General features: G+C 38.1%; 1 protein-coding gene across 4 annotated transcripts in view; it reads right to left on the bottom strand.

The window, feature by feature from the left end:
* The window catches only part of LOC100922210 (carboxyl-terminal PDZ ligand of neuronal nitric oxide synthase protein), a 374,239-nt gene that overhangs the window by 38,513 nt on the left and 310,064 nt on the right, over positions 1-25,662 (bottom strand). For all 4 annotated transcript variants that reach the window (XM_023501741.2, XM_023501743.2, XM_031936789.1 and 1 more), the window contains 3 exons: positions 24,445-24,586; positions 7,461-7,627; positions 3,441-3,611 (listed from right to left, as the gene is read on the bottom strand). In XM_023501741.2, coding sequence (XP_023357509.1) covers positions 3,441-3,611; positions 7,461-7,627; positions 24,445-24,586 — 480 coding nt within the window. The remainder of the gene's footprint in view (positions 1-3,440; positions 3,612-7,460; positions 7,628-24,444; positions 24,587-25,662) is intronic.

Raw genomic sequence — 25,662 nt, 5'->3', positions numbered from 1 at the left:
AATAGTCTGTGGTGTTCAGACTAGTGCCAAAGTAGTGTGGGGTCAATCTGTGGTCATGCTGGTGGTGGCTCTGGCCCAAGGCCTGCCATGTTCTTATCCCTGTCCCCAAAACTTCTGACTGTACTAGAAGCAGGAAGCTGTGGCAGCCAAGGAATGCTCATGCTGGGTCACAAGAGTGGGCAGAAGGATTTAGAGAAAGTGTTCTTTATTTACATTGAGATCCAACCCAAAAATGACTATAAGAAGTGGATGAATACATCCTTAATCCACAAACACGGCCCTAGGCCAACATAGGGAGGTTTTGGATCAAATAAAATTCTCAAGTCTATATTCTGGAGCAGGGACAGGGAGACCAAAATCTCCTCTAACTCCCCTTCTCTTCTCCCTCCCCATACTGTTCATCTCTCACTCCTAGGCCAGAGCCAGACGGACCTATCTGGGCATTATGGTATATAAGGCAGTATGTGTGACTCACTGCTCTTAAGATTTATCTTTATCGTATCTTGTCCTAATCCCAAGATCCTACAGGAATGGTCTGTGTATGAGATACAAGGGAGGGTGATGGACCTCCCATGATAAAAAGGAGAAAGAACTCCATTTAGAAATGTTGAGGTCAGAGTTTCAGCCTTTAGTTTCTGGGGAAAGTTATACTTTTACTAAACGAAACAAAAACCTTGAAATCTGACAGCGATAAAGGTAAACCTAAGAAACTAACTTAGTATGAATGCCTTGCTCTGAAAACTGAAATCGGTTTCACTCATGAAGATATCCTAAGCATACTGGCTCTGAGCTGCCTTGAATTAATAACTAAATAATTTTCTCCCACTTCTCTCTCCTCTCTCTTTCCCTCTCCCTGGATGGCCACTAGCCAAGACATGAACACTAACAAATAGAAAGTTTTCACTCAATTATTTCAAGTAGGAAATGAAAGCAAATGAGATACAAGTTCAGCACTTAGCATGCCTTAAAGTACCATGTAAATGCTAGCTATTATTATTGGAAATGGAGGAGGCTGATAGGAGATCTTTAAGGGGAAGCCTGCTTAGCCCTGGGTCTGCAGAGCTGACATCAACTTGATGGGCTAAAAACTGCTAAGGCATTCTTAGACAGAAAACAAAAAATAAATCCAATGCATTTTAGCCTCCCAAGGGCTGTCTGCCCTGAAAAAGGAGCAGAGGACACCTGATATTTTGGGAGGAGTTCATTCCTGTCGTCTACCAGAGAGACAAACAGTACCTCATTAAGACTTAAGCTGATCTGAAAGGGTATTTCAGAATCAAGCTAAGCCAATACAACGCTGGGAAGGGAGATCTCTGGAAAAATCTGGAGCTAGCTCAAGGAGGGGCCTATCAAACATCAAGTCTGCTGCCGCCTTCTGAGCCAGGTACTAAAACAGAAGTTTAAATCCAACCAGGATCTTGTGAGGCTGTCATTGATGCAATGGGAAAAAAAAAGAAGCAGCAGCATCCACCTACACCTGACTACTGGTGCTCACGACAAGCTATAAGTCATGCTGTCGGGCTAGTTGAGCATTCTGGGAATATTTCTCTCATTTTGGCTGAGATTCTGCAGATAATTTCTCTTTGGCATTTAGTGGTAAATTCAAATTCAAATACTTGTCCCATAATAATTCACCATGAATATTCATCAAGTCCTTTCTTAGATAAATAATAATTACTTGGCAATTGATATGCTGAAAGGAAAAAAGAACACTCATGGGGAGAGTGGATTCACTTTAAATTTGAAACTTTAAAATGGCAGCAGGAACAGTCGAACAGACCACAGGGGGAAGACAAGGCTCCAAAGGCTAAAACTCCACTTAGGGGAGGGCAACTAATTTATCCATTTGATAGAAGAATTATTTTACCAAACCGGGAATTCATTAATGAAATTCTCTCTCTGTTACTGAGAATACCTGCAAATCCTCTCCTTTCGTTAGTATGGATCTTCTTGCCATTAGACCTAGCCTTCCTGCCCAAAACATGGTCCCCAAGGTCCTCGTAGCAGGGCACCATCCAGCTCAAACTCGCTGGAAAGTTGGTAGCATCACTTGAGTGAGCAGCGCCAATTGGGGCCATGCTAGAAGTGGGACTGTGTTATAACAAGGACTTTCAAGAACCTGAATAGCACCCAAGAGAAACCTAAATCATAACGAGCTCTATGCTGTGACTGGTGCTGTTATAATCATGGTCCCTCATTATTTCAACACCAAATTCAGGATACATGGAATTGGGTCAGACAGTATTATTGTCAAAGTACCATTCTATACCTAATGACAGCAAAAATTGCAAATGGCTTCAACAACAGCCTCCAAAAGTTCATTCCCTTCTCCCCAGCTGGGAGGAAAGAAGGAATGAGGACATCTACCTGATAATAATTATAATGAAAAATCGCTTTTAAATAATATTTTTAAATTTAGATATTCTTTGATTCATAAAGAGTTCTAGTAGCAGCTCCCCATCAATGCCAAGTATGGCCTACTCTGTCCTCTCCCTTTCCTTAGGCATCAGCTCTCTTTATTCTCCTTGCCTCTGACTCTAAGATGGATTTTTATTTTAAGATATGACTCTAAAAAAAGAACTAAATTTTAAGTTTCACTTCTAATGGTTATTGATGCAACTGTCTATATTATGTCTCTGATCACTTTTAGTAATAACTGAGGCTCTGATAGCTCATTTGGATTCTGAGCAAGGCCTTCAGGATACCACCAAACAGAAATAATTTACCTTCTTTCCTGCCCTTCCCAAACATATAACAGTGGACATACTCAGAGTCTGAGGGAATTTTGTTACTGAATATTCTCCTTTTTCCCCCTGCTTTTATCATGAGTCAAAAATGTAAACAAATCATATGATGATGCTTCCTAGAGAGCAAATCCCATCAAAATGGACAAGATAGCACAGATACTTTGGTTCTATCAGATAACTCTTAAAATATATGGGTCATCAATAGGAGCCTGGAAATCTTTTCATGAGATAAGAGCATTATTTGATGGTGTGTTAGAGCTGTGTTTACTTTTCTCTTAAGGTATATCTCTTAGAAGAGTGGGGACAGGTCCCAAGATTCCTTCCTTTCCTGACTCCTCATCTGCTTCTTCCCACCTTATAAGACACATTAATCAGGTATGATAGGCAAGGAAGGGAGGAGCTGCATGCTCCTTCTTTCCTGGTTAGCTCAAGTGACATTAACTAACCATCTGACATCAAGCCAAGTCAGCCAAGCCCAGCTCAGAGCAGGGAGTAGATGGCAAATAAAAAATGTTTCTCCTTATTTCAACCCACCCCCCTCCCCACTATCTCCCTCCCCCAAGCGATGAAAGATGGAATGAGCAAACTTTTGTAGGTCCCTTAATGTTGAACCTATCCCCAGAACCCCCTGAGTAAGGCTAATCAAGCCCATGAGAGTGGAGCCTGTGAGGTAGGGAGCAGGCTGAGGAGAACCTGGGCCACGGCCACTTGGGTCTGTTGCTGCTGCTGCTGGAGGAGCTGTTGGAGGAGCTGCATCTGGTGGTGGGTTGACAGTGGGGTCCCGATACTGGGCAGCTGTGAGGAGGAGGGCAGCAGCATCTTGGGTGAGGCAGTCAGAATGTTCTCCTGGTGGTGGAGCGAGACCTGGAAGAGAACCAAAGCATAATATAGTCAGGTGGAATCTTGTGGACATTCATAGTCTGGGGTGACTAGGAAACAAAAGGCAATACCAATGGAGGGCAAGTTTTAGCGGGTTCTCCCAGATCAAATGTATATTTCATAGGAATAGATGAAGTCTGTTTCATCTTTTTTCTCACCTTGGAACTTCCTTCAGCATTTTCTATCTCTTAAGTCCTCTTCTCCCATTAGTGAGTTAATTAATCAACAAACATTACATGCTAGACACTGGGCTCAGCACTGGGATTACAAGTAGAGTTAGGATGGAGCCAGTTCCTGCTCTCAAGGAACACACAAGCTAATCTCCCGGAGCTTCCATTTTGAGGGCAGACTCAGGCCAGCAATATTTTCTTCTCCTTCCAAGTCTGCTTGTACTTCTCAGGACTTTGCTTCCATGTACCGACCTGGTTATCTCCCAAACCCACACAAACATTAAGAAGTTTGTTACACCTTCTTCCATTAGGATGTAAGTCCTGTGAAGGTAGGGACTGTCTTTTTCTCTGTATGTGTTAGTAGTTAGCATATAGATGATGCTCGATAAATTTTCATTGCCTTGCTTTGCAAAGAAGTTGAGTATCAATAGGAAGACCAAGGAGACTTTTTGGCCACAGCAATTCGCAAAAAAAGAAAAATGCAAAAGAGCCCTTGGTCCTATGTGACCTCACTTTTGCTACTATGGTGATGGCAGCAGAGTGTCAGAAAAGGAAACAGAAGGTAATAAGATTCAAATAGCTTTTGGAATGTCTGTAAATATTAACTTAGCCCTTGGTGCACTAATATGAGCTCACTATATAATGGGAAAAACTGAATCACATTCATCAAAGTTCCCATTATAAATCAAACCAGAAGAAATAGGAAAGATGATGCTCAGGTTGTCCTTGGTGAGGCAGATAAAAGAGTAGGTTTCATTGTTCATCCAAAAGTAATAAGGGAACATCATTTCATGGGATAGCTAGTTATTTTACCTTGTGATAAGAATAAGTGCAAAGATTTCCATTAAGAAAGCTACAGCTTTTGTATTCTGTTTCAGAGAATGACAAAATTCTACAAAACTCATGAGAAGACCCTCCAAATCAAAGCAACATTTGCCTGGTGATAATAATCCTGGCAAAGGATTATTATCCTGGATTATCCTGGCCCTGGCAAAGGGGCCAAAGGGGATGATGGCAAAAAAAAAAAAAGTCTATGTCTCATAAAACTATAAACTTATTAGAATATAGATCAAGATCAACACTAAATTAGATGTATAAAGATTAGAAGATATGGCATATAACTTTAAAAACTATCTTAAACCTGACATAGGTAAACAATTTATTGTTAGAAAAAAAAAAATAAAAAGGAAACAGATAAAGGAATAGACATCTTAGAATCTCAAATGTGCTGCAAAAAGAGACCTTGAGGGTTTCTCTAGTCTAGCTCCCTTACTTTACAAATGAGAAACCTGAGGCTTAAAGGTTAAATGACATGCCCCAAATCACACAGGTGATAGAACCAGAAATTAAATCCAGGTCTTCTGACCCCAAATCCAACACCCTTCCCACTAAAAGAGCTTAGGAAAGACCTTATAAAAAAAAGTACTCAATCTTATCAAACACACATATATGATAGCTAAGGCTAAGGCTAAGGCTAACTTCAGTTCATAATCTAAGGATGGTGAACTATTGGAAGCTATGCTGTTGTTGTTCAATTGTGTCTAACCCTTTGTAATTCCATTGGGAATTTTCTTGGTAAACATAGTGGAGTAGTGTGAAGACTGCATATTTTAAAAACAGCTGGAGTCAGGAATTCAGGTCAGGGGAAAGTCGCCAGTCTTTATTCTCAGTGAAGAAAGATCAGAGGTGGAAGAGAATGGGCAATAGCAATGTGTGTAGCTGAGTCAAGAAGCTAGCTAGACCAGAAGCCACACGACCAGCAGCTGCTAGCATGGAACCTAGGCCAATCTCCCCCAACTTCTCTTCCTGTCTCTCTGCCTCCACCCACCCAAATCCTCATTTCCTATACAACACATCAGGACTTGCACAGAGAGTGGGTGGGGGTCATTCTTTATCCAATCATGTATATTAATAGGATATACTCCAATTGCTATTTAGCCTCACATGCTTGGGACCTCAGTGCATCAACTCAAACCTCAGCCCATTACAGAGTAGTTTGCCATTTCCTTTTTCAGCTCATTTTACAGATGAGGAAACTAAAGTAGACAGGGTAAGTGACTTGCCCAGGGTCATACAGCTAGTAAGTGTCTGAGGCTGGATTTGAATTCATGGAGATGAGTCTTCAATTCAAGCCCAATGTTTTGGCCACTGTACCATCTAGCTTCCATTAAAAGCTCTATCGTCTCACAAACCAAAGAGGGACTGAAGTTGTAGAAAATTTGGCAGAAGACCCAATTAAGCCAGATCATCCCAAGAATGAAACTCTGTGGAAAATATTCAGATAGATATTGTATATGAACACTAATTTGGGTCCATGATTGAAAAGGACAAAAAGAGAGGGGTGGATTACCTGCATTTGGAAAATTATGCAACAATTTTAATGACCCTCAAGTTACAAAAACCCATCTTTTCCACAATAGTCATCTTTTGCTGTGGCTATATGACTGTGAATAATGGAATAATACAGTAACTAAGGAATCCATATTTTGGGTTACCCAAAGGTAATATAGTGAAGTATAGTAGTCATATTTTAAACTTTCATAGCTTATAACAGTACTAAGACTTTTGGGATACCTTACCATACATTCCATACATTACCAGTGATAAATTGCATGCAAGAAGCAGCATCAGAGACATATGGTTGGAAATGGAGGTAGGCCAGTAGCATAGTGAGTGAGGGAAAAAATAGATGGATCCTATACTTTATCCTTAAGTAATGTTAGGAGACCAAAAGCAAGTTCACTAGCATGTTGAGTGGAACCTCCTCTGTAAATGGCTGATGGGAGGTCTTAAACAAGAATAGGATAGCTTGAGAAGACATGGAAGTATAACAAAGACTTTTGGAGCCAGGACTCTTTTCAATGAGATCAGACATGTTAAATTGGTGAAATATTGACATGTATGGGTAAGAAGCCAAGTTGTGCCCTGAGATCTATGGATGCTATTCTCTCCACTGATAAATATTCAAAGTGGCCCCAAACAGGAAACAGTGAGTTGTCTGACTGTAACTGATTAGGGACTGGGTAAGAAGAGCTTGTCGAATAAACAACACAGTTGGACAATTATATTTTGACACTTTGGCAATCAATCTAACTCAGTGGGAGATAGATGACTCATATCATCCAATCTCTCCACATCTGATCATAGCCCTTTAATGCTGAGTCATTTCAGGCCACAGAGTCATAGAGATGATAGTAAAAAGATACAGAGATTAGCCATGGCCCCCATTATGGAAACTCATATGGAAAATGGGAGAGGGGATTGAGAAGATGAGTTTGCTTCAATGCAAAACTCTGCTGAATCTGACATATAATTGCAGTGCACTGAGATGACCCTCTCAGAGCTGGGAAAATCCCAGTGAAATTCATACAAGAATCAACTGAGTTTGGGCCCCAAATATAAAAGGATGACATCTCCTTTGGTTAAAATCAGTTTCCATCTGTCCTTCCATTTCAACTTTCTAATTCTCTCCCTTTAATCTTTTCTAGAAGCTACATTATGTAATAGCTTTTGGCCATTTCATTACTCAGTTGAGTTGTAGGGAGATGAGTTTTGTTTCAATGGTGTGGCGATGTCCCAGAAACCTGAGGATGACTAAGGGCTGGGGTGGGAGCAGGGAAAAGCTCTTGGTTCTTTCTGGGATGCTGAAAGAGTGAGTATCTACCTTGGTGTCAGTAAGGGGGTCTCCTTCCTTCCCCACTGCATCAAGGTCAGTCACCCCTCGGCTGAAATCCAGGATGTCACTTCCTGGGAGAGGGATGTCCACAGCATCGATGTCAGTCTCCTCTGCAGTGGCTGCGGAGGCCTTCTCGGCTCCAGTCAGTTGGCGGGCTACAGGGACAAGAGAGCAGAAGTGATAAATCTCCTCATAACAAGGCTGTCATTCCCCACCGGTGGCTCAGCTCAGGGGTAGAATTCTCATCTGTCATGGCAGAGGCCAGGCTCAATTCCCGGTCAATGCAACAAACAAGTTTGAGAATTGGTATAGTGCAGAGATAACAAACATATAGTCCACAGGCTGCTTGCAGCCCACAACACTCTTTAGTGAAGTCTGAACCAGATTAAAATGGATTTGGAAAATATTTAACAAAATAAGTAAAAAAGAAATATGATAAAAACTAAGCAATGTTACATTTTAAAAACAAAATCGATATGAAGCTCTCAGGGATCCTTACATAATAATACTCATTGGGCTCCATTACTACTGAAGTTTGACACCACTGGCACAATGCATATAAGAACTGGATTCAAGAAGGCCTGGATTCAAATTCCAATTCTGACACTTTCTGACTGTGTACATCTCAAAGCCTCAGGTTCTTCATCTTTATTTAAAAAAAGGGTTTATTTAGATGAGATCTAAAAATGCCTTTCTGGTTCTAAATCTTTGACTATGAACCTTGCATCTGTATAACACCAGATACTTTTAAAAACACGTGTTCCAAGTCAGGTAGTATTGAAAGAAAGAACCGTATATTTCTTTTTTTTTAAATGTTGTGTTTTGTCCTTTATTCTTGATCTTTTTTTAAAATTATTATAGCTTTTTATTTACAAGATATATGCATGGGTAATTTTTCAGCATTGATCCTTGCAAAACCTTCTGTTCCAACTTTTCCCCTCCTTTCCTCACCCCCTCCCCAGATGGCAGGTAAACAATACATGTTAACTATGTTAAAGTATGTTAAATACAATATATGTATACATGTCTTTACAGTTATTTTGCTGCACAAGAAAAATCAGACTTAGACATAAGGTAAAAATAACCTGAGGAGGAAATAAAAAATGCACGCAGACAAAAATAGAAAGAGTAGAAATGCTATGTTGTGGTTCACACTTATTTCTCATAGAAGAACCATATATTTCAATTACAAAGACATTCCTGTTTAGTACTATTTATATCATTTATGGGAATTAAGTTTCTTGATAGGAAATAAAGAACCTGAACTAGAGATCACTGAAGTCCCTTCCAACTTTATGAATCTATGTGTAAGCCACTACATAAGACACTTTTCTGTTCCAATTTTGCTATCTGAGTGTATTTCTCCCTTAGCTTCAGAGGAGCACAGACTTATAGCTAGAATGAAAACTAACTCAAAGATCATCAAATCCAGCCCCTTCATTTTACAGACAAGGAAATTGAGGCCCACAGACATTATGTGATTTGTCTAGGGTCTCAATCCATTTGTACCATGTATCATACTCCAGTGTATTTAATATCAAACCTCAAGCTAAGTTTTTCTTCAGGTATGGCAGCAACCAGTCAGTCAGTAAGTCTGTGTCTGTATGAGCCTGAAAGTACCCACAGGTTCTCTTACACAAAACAGGCCAGGCCAATATACCCTAAGTTCCCATGTCCTGGGAATTAAGGACGCAAACTTGACAAAGCTGACCTGAACACAATCATGAGCTACTTTTTCCCTCTTCCTTTTATTGCACTTCACCACTCTGAAGTGTCTGCTTCACAGCACAAATTGTCCTGTGAATTCTTCTGCTGCAAACCCACAAAAGCCATTAGGGGAAACATGACTGATATTTACAAAGTATTTAAACATTGCATCTGGATTTTCTCTGGGCTGCTCCTGGCAACTCTAAAGATGGATCTGTTTGGGGCTTAGGAGGGAGTTTATAGGAAGAGGCAACAGCTGTGGCCAGTTGAGTCAGCCAGAAGGAGTGGGCAGCTGCTTCAGCAACCACTTCCCATGCTGAAAGAGATACAGCTCTAAAAAGGGGGGATGTTCTCTGTACAGAAGGGGTACATGAAAAAAGAATTATCCTTTGTTTTTCTATCCTTAATTTCCAAATCTATCCCTCTACCAAAGAGCTACTACCACTTATACTGAGAAATAAAAAAGGAAAACAAACAATGCATCCCAACTAACCAATTATCAACTAATTCTGAGAGATATACAATGTGACTCACCTAGGGTTCAAAGAAAAGATTCATTTTTTTGTTCCCAGTACAAAAAAAATATATTTATTAAATTGAATTGAGTGAAGTCAAAAACAAGAAGTGTAGATCAGATGTGCTAGCACAAATTGAGTATATGAACGGAGTATTACCCAATGGAGATGCCAAGTCCAGGAAAATCTGAGGCCATTAGGGCTACAGCTGAAGAAATTTTGGTTTTGAAGAGAAACAGGAGCAACTCCAAATAATACAAGTAAAAATGAATCAGGATGGAAACTAGCTTCTTGAAAAAAAAAAAAAAGTTGGGGAGGATTTAGGGAAGACAGTAAAGTAGATTGGCAAATTTTAAGTTCCACGATTTCCCTCACAAATAGAACAAATTTGCCCCTCAGGGTAAACATAGACTGATGAAAAACCAAGAAGACTTGGGGCAGAACACGAATCTGAGTCCCAGAAGACTGAGGGAACCTTGGCTGACTGGTATACTAGATGAAGCTGTGCTGCTGAGAAGTGGACCCTGGATGAAAAGGCACCAGCACCTAGTGAGTGCAGAAGCAGTGGGGCAGGGAAACTGCTGGTTGTGGGCACTTGCACAAGTGTAGACCTCTTGGTTTGGGGTTCCTAATCAGAGGGGAGAGCTGAAGGGAAGCTTGAGGCACTGTTCCCCCACCCCACAATTAGAGATGCTTAAACTAATACCTCTCATTTAAAAAAAAAAATGAATTGTCAAAGAAAGAATCCCACCATTGAAACATATTATGGAAACAGAGAAGACTAGGGTTCATCTTCAGAGGAGGACACTTTAGTTAAAAAAAAAAAAAAAAAAGCTTCTATCCCAAAGAGTAATGTGAAATGGCTCCCTAACTAGAGAGAATTTATAAAAAATCTCAAAAAAGAATTTAAAAATCAAATGAGAGACATTGAGGAAAAACTAAAAAGAAAAACAAAAACCTCCCAAGAAAAACAAGAAAATTATGAAAAAGTTAACCAACTAGAAAAGAAGGTACAGAGTTTCAAAGATGAAAACAATTCTTTGAAAATTAGAATTGAGCAGAGGGAAGCCAATGAAGATAGCTTCATTGAGAGACCAAGAAATAACAAAACATTATAAAGAATGAGAAAATAGAGAACGCAAAACATCTTATGAGAAAAACAACAGATCTGGACAACAGATCAAGAAGAGAAAATATAAGAATTGGACTACCAGCAATTTCTGAACTTTAACACAGTAATGCAGGAAATTATCCAAGAAAATTGTCCTGAAATGATAGAAGATGAGGAGAAAGTAAAAATAGAAAAATCCATTGATCACCACCTCAAAGAGATCCTTTATGGGAAAAAAAAAAAACCACAGAAATATTATTGCCAAATTTTACAATCCCCAGATCAAAGAGCAAATTTTTCAAGAAACAAGAAAAAAAAATTCAAATATGTTGAAGTTACAATTAAAATTTTACAAGATTTATCAACAGCTACAATAAAAGACCACAGATCTTGGAATCATATCTACTCTCAATCAGAAGAGCTAGACCTGCTGCCAAAAATATCATATCCAGCAAAATTATCTATAATTTTAAATAATAACGAATGGACATTCAACAAACTTGCAAATCTTCAGGACTTTCTATCAACCAAATCCTAACTTAACAGAAAATTTAACATATAAGAGCCAATATGAAAGACCAGTTTTAAGGAATTTAACATGGACAAACTGTTTAAACCTGGAAAATAGTTTTTATAAATATGTATGTTTATGATCCATATCAACAATAGGATAGCTCAAAAGAAAGATTGGCATAATTAAGGTAAAAATAGTAATCCATGTAATACAAATGAGGTGCAGAGGAAGAATAGACACAGAGGCATTAAAGGGAGGAAGAGAGCTCATGGTTCTGAAAACCTACTCACATCAGGAATGGGTTCAATAGGCAATACTACATATATACCATGAAGGGTATAGCATCCTGTAAAATCTATAAATAAGGGGAGAGGGATGGGTGGATAGGGAAGTGAATGGGAGGAAAGAAGATAAGTGAGGGATCCTTGGGTGAAGGGGTTAAATAACAGTAAGGCAAGTTAGGGAGCAGAATTTAATTAAAGAGTTAGCAGGGATACAAAAGATGTGTGTATGTGTGTGTATGTGGGGTGTGAGTATGTAAGTTTTTATGTACATATATATGTATATATACATACATACACACACACATACATAAATATTTCTCTCCTTAACTGCTTGGAGGTGGAGAGGGTGAATAGGGGGAAAAAGAACAAAATAAATAAGATGCACAACAAAGAACCAAAGAACAATTTACAAGAAAGTAAAGAAAAAATGGACAATCATGAATATAAATTCTTCTGCCAATGTATATATATACATATACACACACATACGTGTGTGTGTGTGTGAGTGTGTGTGTGTGTGTGTGTGTGTGTGTGTGTGTATACTTTCTTGATCTGGAAATTTTTTGTTATATATTTTGGATCCTCCCTGAAATTCTGCTGGGCACATGTCAATATTCTCTTTTGTTTTGCTTTATTTTGTTTTGTATTTCTTTTCTGCTTTTCTTACTCTATTTTTTCAAATAAAACAAATTAAATTTAAAAAAAAGAAAGCAAAGTTGAAGAAATGGGAATTATCTAATCTGAAAAATAGAAAGTTAAGGGATGACAATGATTCAGTAAAACTAGAATGGGGTAGTGTGACATGTAAGAAGAAATGCTTATATGAAGAAGTTTAATAAAGACAGATTTATGGATGAAGATCAGAGAAGAGAGAAAAATAAAGGTAATATTGTCATCAAATGATGCCTTGTGGACAGAAAGAGAATACAGACAAAGAATTTGGGAAACATTATCCAGGTTTCATTTGGAGATCTTTTTCTGCCAAAGTGGGGGGGGGGGGTAGGAAAGCTAATAATTTCTTAATGTATTTTTAGGATATTATTCTTTAAAGGTTGAGAAGTCAACAAGAAGAAATTTTATTCTGAATCAGATTGTCATTGACAAGTATAAACTGTATTCTGGTGTGAAAATAATGAGAATTTTATTTGGGATTGGAAAAGGAAGTAGGCAATTCCTTTTAAAGAAGGCAGTTGTAGATAAGAAAGCTAGGCATGGTTTGACAACCTCTCAAGATCCTCTCAGATGAGATTTCAAAGGATTCATAGGAAGGAAAGGTACATTTTGTGGGAGGATAGATTAGGCATGCTAATATACCTTTGGTAAAGCAGTGAACTGATCCAACCACCTTGGAAAATAATTTGGAGTCATATAGAAAATTCAACAAATTAGGCATATCTTTGATACGAAAATACAACTACTATGCAACTATCTCAGAGAGGTTAGCTACCGAGAGAGAACATATGTAAGCTCATTGAGGGCAGGAGGTGATTTTTTCTCTGTATTCCTTGCACTTAGCATATTGTCATATATTAATTTTTTAACATATGGATATTGATTGATATATGAAAAATATTTATGCAATTACTTCTTATACTTCTATAAGAATTAAAAACAAAGTCAGTGCACACTCACTAGGGAATGGCAGAACAAACTGTAGTGTATAAATGGAACAGAATGATTTTGCTATAAGAAATGTGAAAAATAAATTATTCAATTATTGTTCAGTAAGAAATGACCAACAGGACGATTTCAGAAAGGCCTGGAGAGACTTACATGAACTGATGCTGAGTGAAATGAGCAGGACCAGGAGATCATTATATACTTCAACAACAATACTATATGATGATCAGTTCTGATGGACATGGCCCTCTTCAATAATGAGATGAACCAAATCAGTTCCAATGGAGCAGGAATGAATTGAACCAGCTACACCCAGCGAAAGAACTCTGGAAGATGACTAAGAACCATTACATTGAATTCCCATTCCCTATATTTTTTGCCTGCTTGCATTTTGGATTTCCTTCACAGGCTAATTGTACAATATTTCAGAGTCTGATTCTTTTTGTACAGCAAAATAACGATTTGGTCATGTATACTTATTTTGTATTTAATTTATTCTTTAATCTATTTAACATCTACTGGTCATCCTGCCATGGGGGGGAGGGGGGGGGGAGGAAGGAGGGGAAAAATTGGAACAAAAGGTTTGGCACTTGTCAATGCTGTAAAATTACCCACGCATACAACTTGTAAATAAAAAGCTATTAAAAAATTAAAAAAAAAAAGAAAAATAAATTATTCAGGGAAACACATGTAAAGTTTTATAGAGCTGAGTAAACTGAACCAGGAAAACAATTTATACTATGAACACAGTAACGTAAAAGAAAATTATTTTGAAAGATGTGAGAACTCTGCTCAATGCAATGATTAATTTTACAATTAATTTCATAATAAATAATAAATTTCATAATAAATAATTTCAGAGGACTTGGGATATGGATATTAAACAAGTCATACATTATCACACCTGGCCCATTTGTGGTTTTGGTTTGCTTAGTGGAACCTCTTTGTTAAGGGCCAGGAGGAGGAAAAAAAATAAAATATCTCAGAGAAAAAAAAAAATAACAGGTCACAACATTAGGTCACAGTGGTGATTCTTACAGTTGTGATAAGGTTGTATGATCTCTATTATCATCATCTTATCTAAAACACTTTTTACAGGTGAGAAAACGCACATTTTACTGATGAGAAAACTTTGGCGCTAGAAAAGTTAAGTAGCTTACTTAAGACAGGGGCAGAATACAGACTATGAGCCAGAACTGCTCATGCTTTACCATTTTCATGACATCAGACTGTCTTTCTTGCTTTTCAGGTACGCAATCATACATTTCCTTTCAACAGATCATTCTTGTTCCCATATTTATAATCTCTCCCTTCTTTCCCCATACCACCCCCAATTAATTCCTTTTGAAGTCAATCATGTTTCTGTCTTTCAAAAGCTCTAGCACAGGGCCTTGGACATCACAAGATATTTAGTAAATTCTTGCTGCTGGTTAAATATCTCAATAACTTCTAGAGATAGCCCTAGCCTAGAACTGCAGATCAAGACTCATCCATCATGGTGTTATTGCTTTGCTGTTTCCCATGTCCCACCCACTCTGTCCCAAACTTCCTGTCTGCCTGACATCTCCAATAATGCATGTCAAAAAAGAAGCTGCCAAAGTTGGGAGAAAAATTCCTAAGCATTGCTAGGGGCTGCTCTCTAATGACTGTCATGAATCTAGGTTACCTTTGGGCTATAGCCTGTCAGTTTCTTAATATGAGAAGTATAAACTCCCAGTGTCTTAGGCTTTGCAAAACTCCTTTCACTGCTTTCAGATGACCTCTATGATTCCTTTTCATTCTTAGAGGTCATGGCAGGTCCAATAATAGACCCAGGTAGTGATAAGTCCGGAGCCAAATCTCAGGTAGTTTGGTTGTAAGTCTAACTAAAATGCCTTCCATTGTTGCTTAAGGATGAGGGTAACTTTACCTAGAAACAAGTCATTTACTCTCTCTAGATCTTAGTTTCTTTCATTTGTGAAATGAAACAATTGTCTTAGATGCAAGATTATCTTGAATTTTTTTCAAATATAATTTTTAAGCAATAACAGCTTTTTACTAAAAGCATCATGCTTTTAGTTTTGCAAAATACTTTACAAATATTATCTCATTTGATCCTTATAACAATGCTGAGAGGTAAGTGCTACTGTTATGAGTCAAAATGATTTATCCTGGGTTACTCAGTAAGTGTCTGAAGCTGGATTTGCACTCAGGTCCCTGACTTTCTGATTCCCAATGCCAAGAATATTCTCTCTGCTTTTTGACTTGATTTTGTAACTCTAGATTTAGAGTTGGAATGGACTTTATCCAACCCCCTCATTTTAGAGAGAGGCTAACTTTTACAAAGTCACACACAACTAATGAACATCCCAGTGGGATATGAACCCAGGACTTCTGAGTCCAGATTGAGCCCTCTTGCTATTTCTACTACTGCCTCTCGTATTCTCTTGATTGATCAAGATATCAAAAAAAGGGACAGGGTAAATGTGGAGAGGGTTGAATGAGAAACAAGACCAATCACATTCATGGAAATATAACTCAGAGAGCATCTCCTAGTGACAATGGGAAAGAATATTGACTCTGCACATATTCAACAGCACGTTCTTACCATAAATAATACATCACTTGTGGGCTAAGGAAAAGAAGGCCTAGGATATGCGGAATAGACTCCCAAATGATGTTTCTGTCCACTATGAAGCGACCTCGCTTCTCTGTGGAATGGAGGAGGGCATTTGTTGTCAGACCTGGTTTAAGTATTATCTTCTTTTGTTCAACTGTTCTCCTTTGAAGCAAGGGAAGACAGGCTGGGGAGTGGACACTGGTAACAGTGGCACTCAAAGATTTATACAGCTTGGATGATTAAATATTAATAATTTAAATATTTTCAAAGTAAATATTCTTCTAAAGAGTTTGAGGTCTATGAAAGTCCATTCTCTTCCTCCATGCCCCATATATACATATTCCAAACATTAACAGATTTCATTATGAGGGGAATTCATTTTTTTTTAAAGACAGTAGAAAAGAGGTGATTTAGAAATCTTTGTACATGGACCATATATGGACTAGAGGAGAGCAAACAGGGCTCCTTGGGGAAATAGGCTAGTATCTTAAACTTTTTATGATGTTTCTGGGGCGAGGAGAGGGGCAGAGAAGAACCATTAACCTATAAGAGCCATAAGCCTTGGTGTGGTGGAAGGTGAACTGCTCCTAGACCTGAGCTCTGGAAGGACATGTGGGCAAATGCTGCCCAAACAGACAAACTGGGAGATTCTCCAAGTGCATGGAGCAATTCTGGGGACAGAAAGGGGGAGAAAGGTTAAGGCAGAGAGAGAAGTATAGAGGAGAAAGGCAGTATAGAAGGACAGAAATGGAGAATAGACAATCCAGGAAGGCATAGAGAAAGACTCCTTAGGATTTGCAATTATTCACAATAAATGAGCTTTTTCTGCAGAGAGACCTACCAGTTCTCAACAGTGAAGCCTTCCTTTTTCAGAAAAAAGAAACATTTCATTAAATGGAAAAAAAATCAAGTGTGGATCCTGTTAGTTTTTAAGAAAATTGTACAAGGTCCCTGAATCTTAAGGTGCTCTATATGAGAAAATTAAAGTCAATTCAATTTTATTCATCCAATAAACATTTATTAAGAACTTATTATATACAAAAAACAAACAAACAAACAAACAAACAAACCCTGTTAGGGACTTGGGACAGAAGGGCAAAAACATCTTCCCTGGAGGGGAAGGGAAACTGTAATTACACCTTGGCCACTAAATAACTCCATCAATTGCTTTAGATTTGTAATCAGAAGACTTAGCCTCCACCACTGAGTAACCTTCTAAGCAATAATCTTAGAATTTCGAAAAGAGTAAATGGCTCACTCAACAATTGTCACATAGTGGCAAAGCCAGGCCTAAAAAAGTCCCCTTAGTGCTAGGCACTTGGGATAGATACAAAGATTAAAAAAAGGAAGAAAAACTAATAATACAAGAAGTATCTTTGTATTGTTAAGGATTCAAATTTTAAACAGACAAGTATGTATCACACACATGTTATATACACAAAAATCAAATACAAAGTATTTGAGGCGGCTCTAACAATAAGAAATATTAGGAAAAGTCTCTGACTGAAGGTGGCAGTTGGGTTAAATCTTGAAAAGAGTTGAAACAGCAAGAGATAGAGCTAAAGAAGGAGGACATTGTATAAAAGGTATGTAAAAAGGAAATGGAGCCATGCATATAGGAAGCATGCAGGAAGTCAATTTGCTTGGACTTTGAAGTGAGGAAGAACAGGTGCTGGTGTAGTGGAAAGAATACAGCTCTTGGAATCAGAAAGACCTGAATTCAAATACTGACTCAGACATTAACTATGTGTCCCTGGGCAAGTTAGATACCTTCCATTTGCCTCAATTTTCTCATCCACAAAAAGAAGATAATAACACTCATGTCTCAATATCATGAAGGTAAACAAGATACCTATAAAGCAATTTCCAAATCTTAAAGCACTATCCAAATATTATCTATTATTATTCTGCTGTTATTGTCATACAGTCATTTCAGCATGTCTGAGTCTTTGTGACCCTATTGGAGCTTTCCTGGCAAAGATACTGAAGTGGTTTGCCATTTTCTCCTCCTCCTCTTTCTTCTTCTTCCTTCTCCCCCTCCTCCTCCTCCTTCTTTCTACTCCTCTTCCTCCTCTCCCTCCTCCTTCTCCTTATTATTATCAGACTATAAAAAGCTTGAAAGCAGGGACCATGTATTATGTGAGATTTTTAACTTGCCCAGTGTCTACTCACCACAATACAGGTGCTTAAACATGTGCTAGATAAATTATGGAAAGAACACTTGGGACTTGGGACCCCAATTTAGAGCTGGAAAGCAACACAAAGTTAATTTGGTTCAGACTCCTTGTTTTACAAAATGAAGAAACAGGCCCAGAGAGGTAAATTCCCCCTTCCACTCCCCAACCCCACACACTAAATAAAGGCAGTAAGTAGATGGTAGAGTAAGAATTCAAACCCAGATCATGTCTTTTGACTTCAAAATTCAGCACCCTTTCTACCATCCCTCTGTGTTTTATTTGCCTAGAATTCAGGGCTTTTGTCTTCTTTCATATTTAATGTACTTCCCATCAAGCCACCTGCTTTTTAGTTTTATTACTCAACAGAATATATTCTAAAAAAATCATTTCAAAATGGGAGAAGGTCAGTTACTGTTGCCTGGTTCCTTTACCATGGTGGGCTTTTCAGGCAACAGCTCTAATAATTCCTTTTCATCTTAACCCCAACCCTATTCCACTCCCATTTTATTCAGTCAAATAGTCTTAACTTCACTGAAATACTGTCTGGCCAGTGTTTTGACTTCCCTGTAGATAGACATTATATCTTAAATAAACAGCTTCTATTTAGGCATTATGAAATGAGTCGTGAATCCTATCTGGTCTAAGCAAATGTTTTCACAGGTGGATGTTAGGCATTGATTATCTCCCTGTCTCTCTAAGCTAACATCATCATCACACCCTTCATGAAATACTGTCTAGAAATTTATTGCCCATGAAGACCTACAAGACATAGATTAACAGAAAATGGTCCCTATCTCCATCATGACAATCTAAGAACATGAATTAATTTCCAAGATCTTAGGTTTTTTTTTTTATTTTTTTTAATAATAGCTTTTTGTTTTCAGAATATATGCAAGGATAGTTTTCAACATTTACTCCTGCAAAACCTAGTATTCCTTTTTTTACTTGTTAATAAAAATAAAGGTGATGTCATTTTGTTAGTCAGTTTCATTCTTCTTCTTCAGCATTGTTATTTCCTCAAATCCTTTTCTATCTTATTGAAAGGATAATAAGCATTAACTTCAATCTTCTTATCTGCACAAGAACCTCTGATATCTCTTTATTTTCCATCAGTGGCTCCACTTGATTTGTACTGAAAGAACACAGTGTTTCCCCCTGGAGAAATTCATCACCCAAATTTTCATTCTAATGCAGTATGACTCAGCTTTTGATACTCAGCCCTTTCTCAGCATCCTCAGTTGTCCCTCCCCTCTTTGGAGGAATGGAGAGCAGAGCAATAAACTCCTCCCAGAGTCTCACTTCATAGAAGGATCTGAACTTTCCAGGTAACTTTATTTTTCATTTCCTTTGCTTGGTTTCAGTATCATGTACCACATGTGCTTAGCACAGTGTCTGGCACATGATAGAAACTTAATGCTTGTTGATTATTAACTATTTGAGATAAACCATGGTAAAGCCAACAGTATTCCTCAGTCCTGACCTATATCCTATTCTATCCCACTCTAATCTTGCAATAATAATAATGAGACTATAATTATATAATGATGATTATAGTTGGCATTTACATACAATTTTAAAATTGATAAAGGCTCTACATGTTATCTTACCTAATGCTCACAACAACCTTGTAAGGTAGATGCTATTATTATTCCCTTTTTATAGACCAAGAAACTGAGGCTGAGGCTGAGTAGGGTTAAAATGACTTGTCCAGAAATGAATGAGTATCTGAGATAGGATTTGAACTAAGAGCTTTCTGCCTTCAAAGCCAGGCTATTACCTACTGTGCTTCCTAGAGGTCTCTTGTGCAGATAAAGCTGAAACCTCCCTAGGGTCATAGTATCTGAGAACTAAAAGAACTTTGGAGGTCATCATATGCAAACAGCTCATTTTACATAAGAAGTGACTGTAGTTCCTGGGGGTTAATTAACTAGTCTGGTATTGAGCACGTAGAATAATAAAAGAAATCAAGATTTGAATTTGGATCCTTTAACTCCAAATCTAGAACTCTTTCCTTATTTTGTAATATTTTCTGGTCTCCAGCATATCACACTATGAATGTAGCTCCCTAGCTAAACTCTATTCACTTCTATTCTAATTTCCACTTTTTTTTTGTGAAGGGGAAATGGTTTCAAACTTATCTATTGGGTGAAAAGATTATCCCTGGCATTCAGTTGTCTTGACAGAAAACACTTTCTTTATTCTCCCTCTTCTACTGATGTGTGTTCTCTCTCTCTCTCTCTCTCACCTGTTTCTCTTATCTATATATTTACCTATCTATTTATCCTACCTTCCCCCCCCCCCCCCCCCCCCCGTCTCTCATTCTCTATTTCTCTTATTTATATAGTTACCTATCTCTGTCCATTTCTCTTATTTATATATCTACCTATTTCTGTCTGTCTCTATATCTATCTCTATAGAGATAAAACTCTATTTCTATATTTCCATTTACCTACCTCTTTCTTTATACATTTACATATATATGTAATGTATATCTATCTATCTCTATCTGTACCTCTCTCTATTTCTGTTTCTTTTCTCTATCTCTACCTATTTCTATATATCTATCTATATCTATAAATCTACCATCTCTCTGTATTTATCTACATCTATCTCTATTTCTATATTTATCTATCTCTTTATATATATATGTATGTATATGTATGTATGTATGTATGTATATCTACCTTCTTTGTATAGAACTAGTTTGCATGCTGGCTCTCTCATTAAATGGTAAACTCCTTGAGGGCAGGAACTATTTTTGTTCATTCTTTTTATCCCAGGTACTTAGCACAATACTTGGCTCACACTAAGAACTTAATAAATACTTCTTCCCTTGACTAGAATAATAGATTAGCTTCCCCCCTTTTCTCCAATCCTGTCTACTCCTCTCCACTCCTAATTGATCTCAAGAGACTCCATTCCTTTACTCATTCAATTCTACCTACTGGGAACAATGTGAAGCCTTGGAGACTAAATCAAATTTTTCAGATCTTCTGTGTTAATATTAATGGAGTCCAGTGATCAAACACATAGCCTCTGGGAACTGGTCCATTCCTTTTAAATTGAGGGATGGCATTTTGGGGAAAACAATTTCCTAGTTTTTTTTCTTTCTAGTTTGCACTTTTCCTTGATTGGGAATAAAACCTGCAGAGCTGACAATGGTGATTGGTAGAAATAAGCACCAAGAAGAGCCAAGTTCTAGCTCTCTACCAGCAAGGCCACTGCAGGGAGAAGGTATCACCCTTAAAGATACATGAACATCAGGGATAAGAATGAGTCACTATCAATTTTCTTCCACATGGATGAAGTTCTGAAACCCAATGCCTAAGGTTTAGAAAGAAGCAAATCAGCTTTCATTCTTAACTGAATAAAGCAGCTTGCTTTGTGTGCATCTATTATTTTTGAGAGGCAGTGTGACATCCTGGAAGAGAACCTGTGTTGTGCCAATTACTTTTGATTTTGGGAAAATTGCTTCCTCTCGGGCTTGAGGTTCAGCAGGGGTATCCAAACCAAGCCTGGTGTCAACTTTATGAGCCCCCCAGAACAGGTAGCTGCAGGATTGCCAAAAGAGGGGCAAACTTGTCCAGGTCAGAAACTCTACATGGGTTTTTCCATCAGAATCAGTACTGGGATCAAGCCTGAGAGTGGGCACTGCCACTAAGCCTATAGATACCTAGTCTCAGAACCCCCCTCCACAAAATCAAATTGTTAGATTCTTAGAGTTTCAATTTTGTCATCTGCAAAATGGGAGTAAAAATACTTATAATAACTGTTATTTCACAAAGTTGTTATAAAGCTCAGATAAAATGATACATAAATAATTTTATATCCACAAAATCCCATATGAACGCCAAATATTATCTTTGATCTAAAGCTTACTAGGTAGCAAAGTGGATAGGAAATAAGGGATAAGGGATAAGATCTGGAAAGATCTGAGTGTGGATCCAATGCACCACTCCCAGCCTACCTCCCCCTTCCAGGTGCTGAATTTTAGTTAAATCAATTCTGCCACTGATGGGTATATCAATTATCAATTTCATGATGGCGCCACTTTAAATTTTAAATCCTAGGTAGCCCTCCCTGGCCAAGAAGATCCCCTAAGTGATAATGCTCCTCTTATTCATATATAAGTTCCCTAACTAGAGGGACTATTTTATTTTTTGTTTGTTTGTTTGCAATTCACAATGCTTAACATTCATTTCACAGAAAAGCTGAATCATAGAACTAAACAGTTTCTCTCAGGACAATTAGTCTGACTTTTGCCCAAGTAACAATCCCCACCACAAAAACCTCACCAAGAGGATATTCCCAGATGTTCAGCCTCCGGTTGAGCATTTCCAAAAAGGGGAAACTTGTCAGTTCGGAGATAATCATGGAAGGGTGGGTATCTAACTGCCCCCTTTGACTCTGGTAACTAGACAGGGTACATACTGATATGAATGCCAGCAATTAAGACATAACAGATAATAGAATTGGTGTCCTTTATGGATTCTGACTTTCTTATCCAGGGTGAATGAGGCTCCTGGGGGTATACTAGATAGAGTACCAAGTCTGTAGTTGAAGAAGACCTGAGTTCAAATCCTGCCTCAGGCATTTACTAGCTATGCGATCTTGGATTAGTGGCTTGACAGTTTGTTGCCTCAGTTTCCCCAACTGTAAAATGGAGTAGCACCTTCCTTTTTGAGTTACTGTGAGGTTCAAATGAGATCATATTTATAAGAGCACAGTGTGTGCAGCATATGGTAGATACAATATGATGCTCATTCCTTTTCTTTTCCCTATGTTAGCCATACCTTCCTGCTTTATTTTATCTATGAGCTTATCACCTGTTTCTTTATTCAAAATCACTATTCAGTATATCAAACAGAACAGGGCCAAGCACTAGAAATTAGCTTTTAAGCTTCCACAATACTATTAACAATGATTCTTGTGGCCTGGCTATCAACCAATTCTGTGGTCACATAAAATCTATGATCATCTAATTTAAATTTTTCTATTTTGTCCACAAAAATAGATATTTTGTAAAGGCTGTTTTAAAACCTAAATAAACTATATCTATAGCATTCCCTTGGACTTACCAGGTTGTGACCAGGATACTAGCAATTTGTGTTCACCAATTACTTTTCTCCATTCTCACTAACCTTCTCTTAAATAATACATTTTGGAGTCTCTTTCCCTACAGCCCCTTCCTTCCCCCCAATAAAGGAAAGAAGGAACAAGAATTCATTATATATCTACTATGTATCGGATACTGTACTAAAAGTTTTATAAATATTTTCTCATTTGATCCTCACAATAACCTTGAGAGGTAAGTGTTATTGTTATCTCCATTTTATAGTTAAAGAAACTGAGGCAGAAAGCAGTTAAGTGACTTGCCCAAGATCATGTACCTAGTAAGAGCCTGATGATGAATCTGGGGGGGTCTCACCTTCCTGACTTTAGGTTTAGACTTCTATCCAGCCACGATTTAAAACAATAGATTGTAAAATTTATTCCTCTCAGCACAATGAAGTCATAATTGGAAATTACAGTTTTTAAATTTCTTAAAATCAATTTTAAAAAAGGCTTATGAACTGAAATACCCTGAATTTGAAAAATGTAAATTCCAAAGTATTTTCTGGCTATTTATTTCCACATCCAAATGTGTATTTATTTTATCTTCAAATAAAAAAATAAAACTTTTTTTTTACAGCCTGGGAAAACACATTGTTGGGATAAGTCCAACAACTCATTGAGGTCACTTTATACCATAGTAAATCGTAAGGAACAAATAAGGTTGGAAGAAGAACATCTTGACCTCCAGGTTATCATGAATGTCATTCACTATCCTCTGCCTCAAGGCAGCAACTAAATGACAGCTGGCCATGCTCCCCCTCAGAAAGGAGCTAAGATCAGAAGATTGAAAAAGAGATGTATGTGGTCTTAGAGGTAATCTCATCTAACCTCACATTTCCATGATGAGTAGATAAAGACTCAAATGGTTGAAGTGAGATTTCTCCACGGTCAGATTGTATAGCTATAAAGACCCATGGGATGGTAGGACCATAAGCCAGAATAGCAAGGATATTCTCAAAGAAGAATTACTCTCTGGAAGGGATTATTGTTGTTCAACTATGAACAGAGTGTGTTTCTTTCTTTCTTTTATGCTTGGTTTTCTTGGCAATATAGTGAAATTTATAATTTATACCCTGAAACATTCTTTCCTTTTTTTATTTATTTAGTGAGGCAATTGGCATTAAGTGATTTATCAAGGGTCACACAGCTAGGAAGTGTTAAGTGTCTGAGACCGAATTTGAACTCAGGTCCTCCTGACTCCAGGGAAAATCTTCTATCAACTATATCATCTAGCTACCCCAAGAAGTGAATTTCTACATCATTGAATGGCCCATTCCATGCCTAGTTGGAGACTGACTTCATACCAGCATTCATGGAGAGGGCAGCCTACCTGGATCCCCCGAGTTGTCACTGTGCTTTTCACTCTCTCCATCCTCTTGTCCATCTGCGTTCTGCTGTGTGTGCTGAAGACTCAGCTTGTGACACACCTCAAAGGCTTGGCCCACAGTCCGGACAATCCGCATAGCTTGACTCTAGGAGACAGAGGGAAAGAACGTGTGAAGGAAGGGGAAAATCCGTAGCTCAGCCACAATGGTGGGAAAATGACAAAGTAGGAAAGAAAAGTCCACTTGTGGAAGTGAGAAAAACTAGCAGAAAAGACAATGACTAAGACTTGACTATCCCCAGTCAAAGGTTCACTTGTTTCACATTATGGAAATACCTAAGATAAGTGAATATGCTTGCATTCATAAAAGAGAGAACAAAGAGAGGCAGACAGAGAGACAGAGAAGAAAAAAGCAGGAAAAAGAGGAAGGAAGGAAGAAAAGAGAGAAAAGGAGGAGAGAGAGAGAAAGGAAGGAAGGAGAGAGACAGAGACACATGGGGGGGGGAGGAAGGAAAGAAGGAGAGAGACAGAGACACAAACAGGGAGGGAGGAAGGGCAGGAGAGAGGAAGAAAGAAAAAGATGGATGGATGGATGGATGGAAGGAAGGAAGGAAGGAAGGAAGGAAGGAAGGAAAGAAGGAAGGAAGAAAGGAAAGAAGGAAGGAAGGAAAGAAGGAAGGAAGGAAAGAAGGAAGGAAGGAAGGAAGGAAGGAAGGAAGGAAGGAAGGAAGGAAGGAAGGAAGGAAGGAAGGAAGGAAGGGAAAGGAAGGGAAAGGAGAGAAAGAGACACAGATGAGAAAGAGAGAGAGAGAGAGAATGAGAAAGAGAGGGGGGAGTTGGGAGAGAGAGAGAGAGAGAGAACAAACATACAGCATAACAGAGCTTCCTTTTATCTTTCTATGGTCCAGACATTTCAAATACAACATCATAGAACCAAGAAGCTCAACCTTCCAATAAAAATGGAAGACTCTGCATACTAATTGATGTGATCTGTTGATCATCTGGGTATCTTTCTTGCACTGGAATGTTAAGTATAACAGCTTACCTACAATTTAAAATACACTTTTCATATTGCTATTGTTGTTTAGTTGTTTCAGTTATGGATGACTCTCTGATTCCATCTGGGGTTTTCTTGGCAAAGAAAGTGTAATGGTTTGCTATTTTCTTCTTCAGTTCATTTTACAGATGAGGAACTGAGGCAAACAGAGTTAAGTAATTTGCCCA

This window comes from Sarcophilus harrisii, chromosome 4 (genome assembly GCF_902635505.1).
Source record: "Sarcophilus harrisii chromosome 4, mSarHar1.11, whole genome shotgun sequence".
In the NCBI taxonomy this organism is placed as follows: Eukaryota; Metazoa; Chordata; class Mammalia; order Dasyuromorphia; family Dasyuridae; genus Sarcophilus; species Sarcophilus harrisii.
Note: the sequence above shows the minus strand (reverse complement) of the source record. Positions and strands in the feature narration are given on the sequence as shown.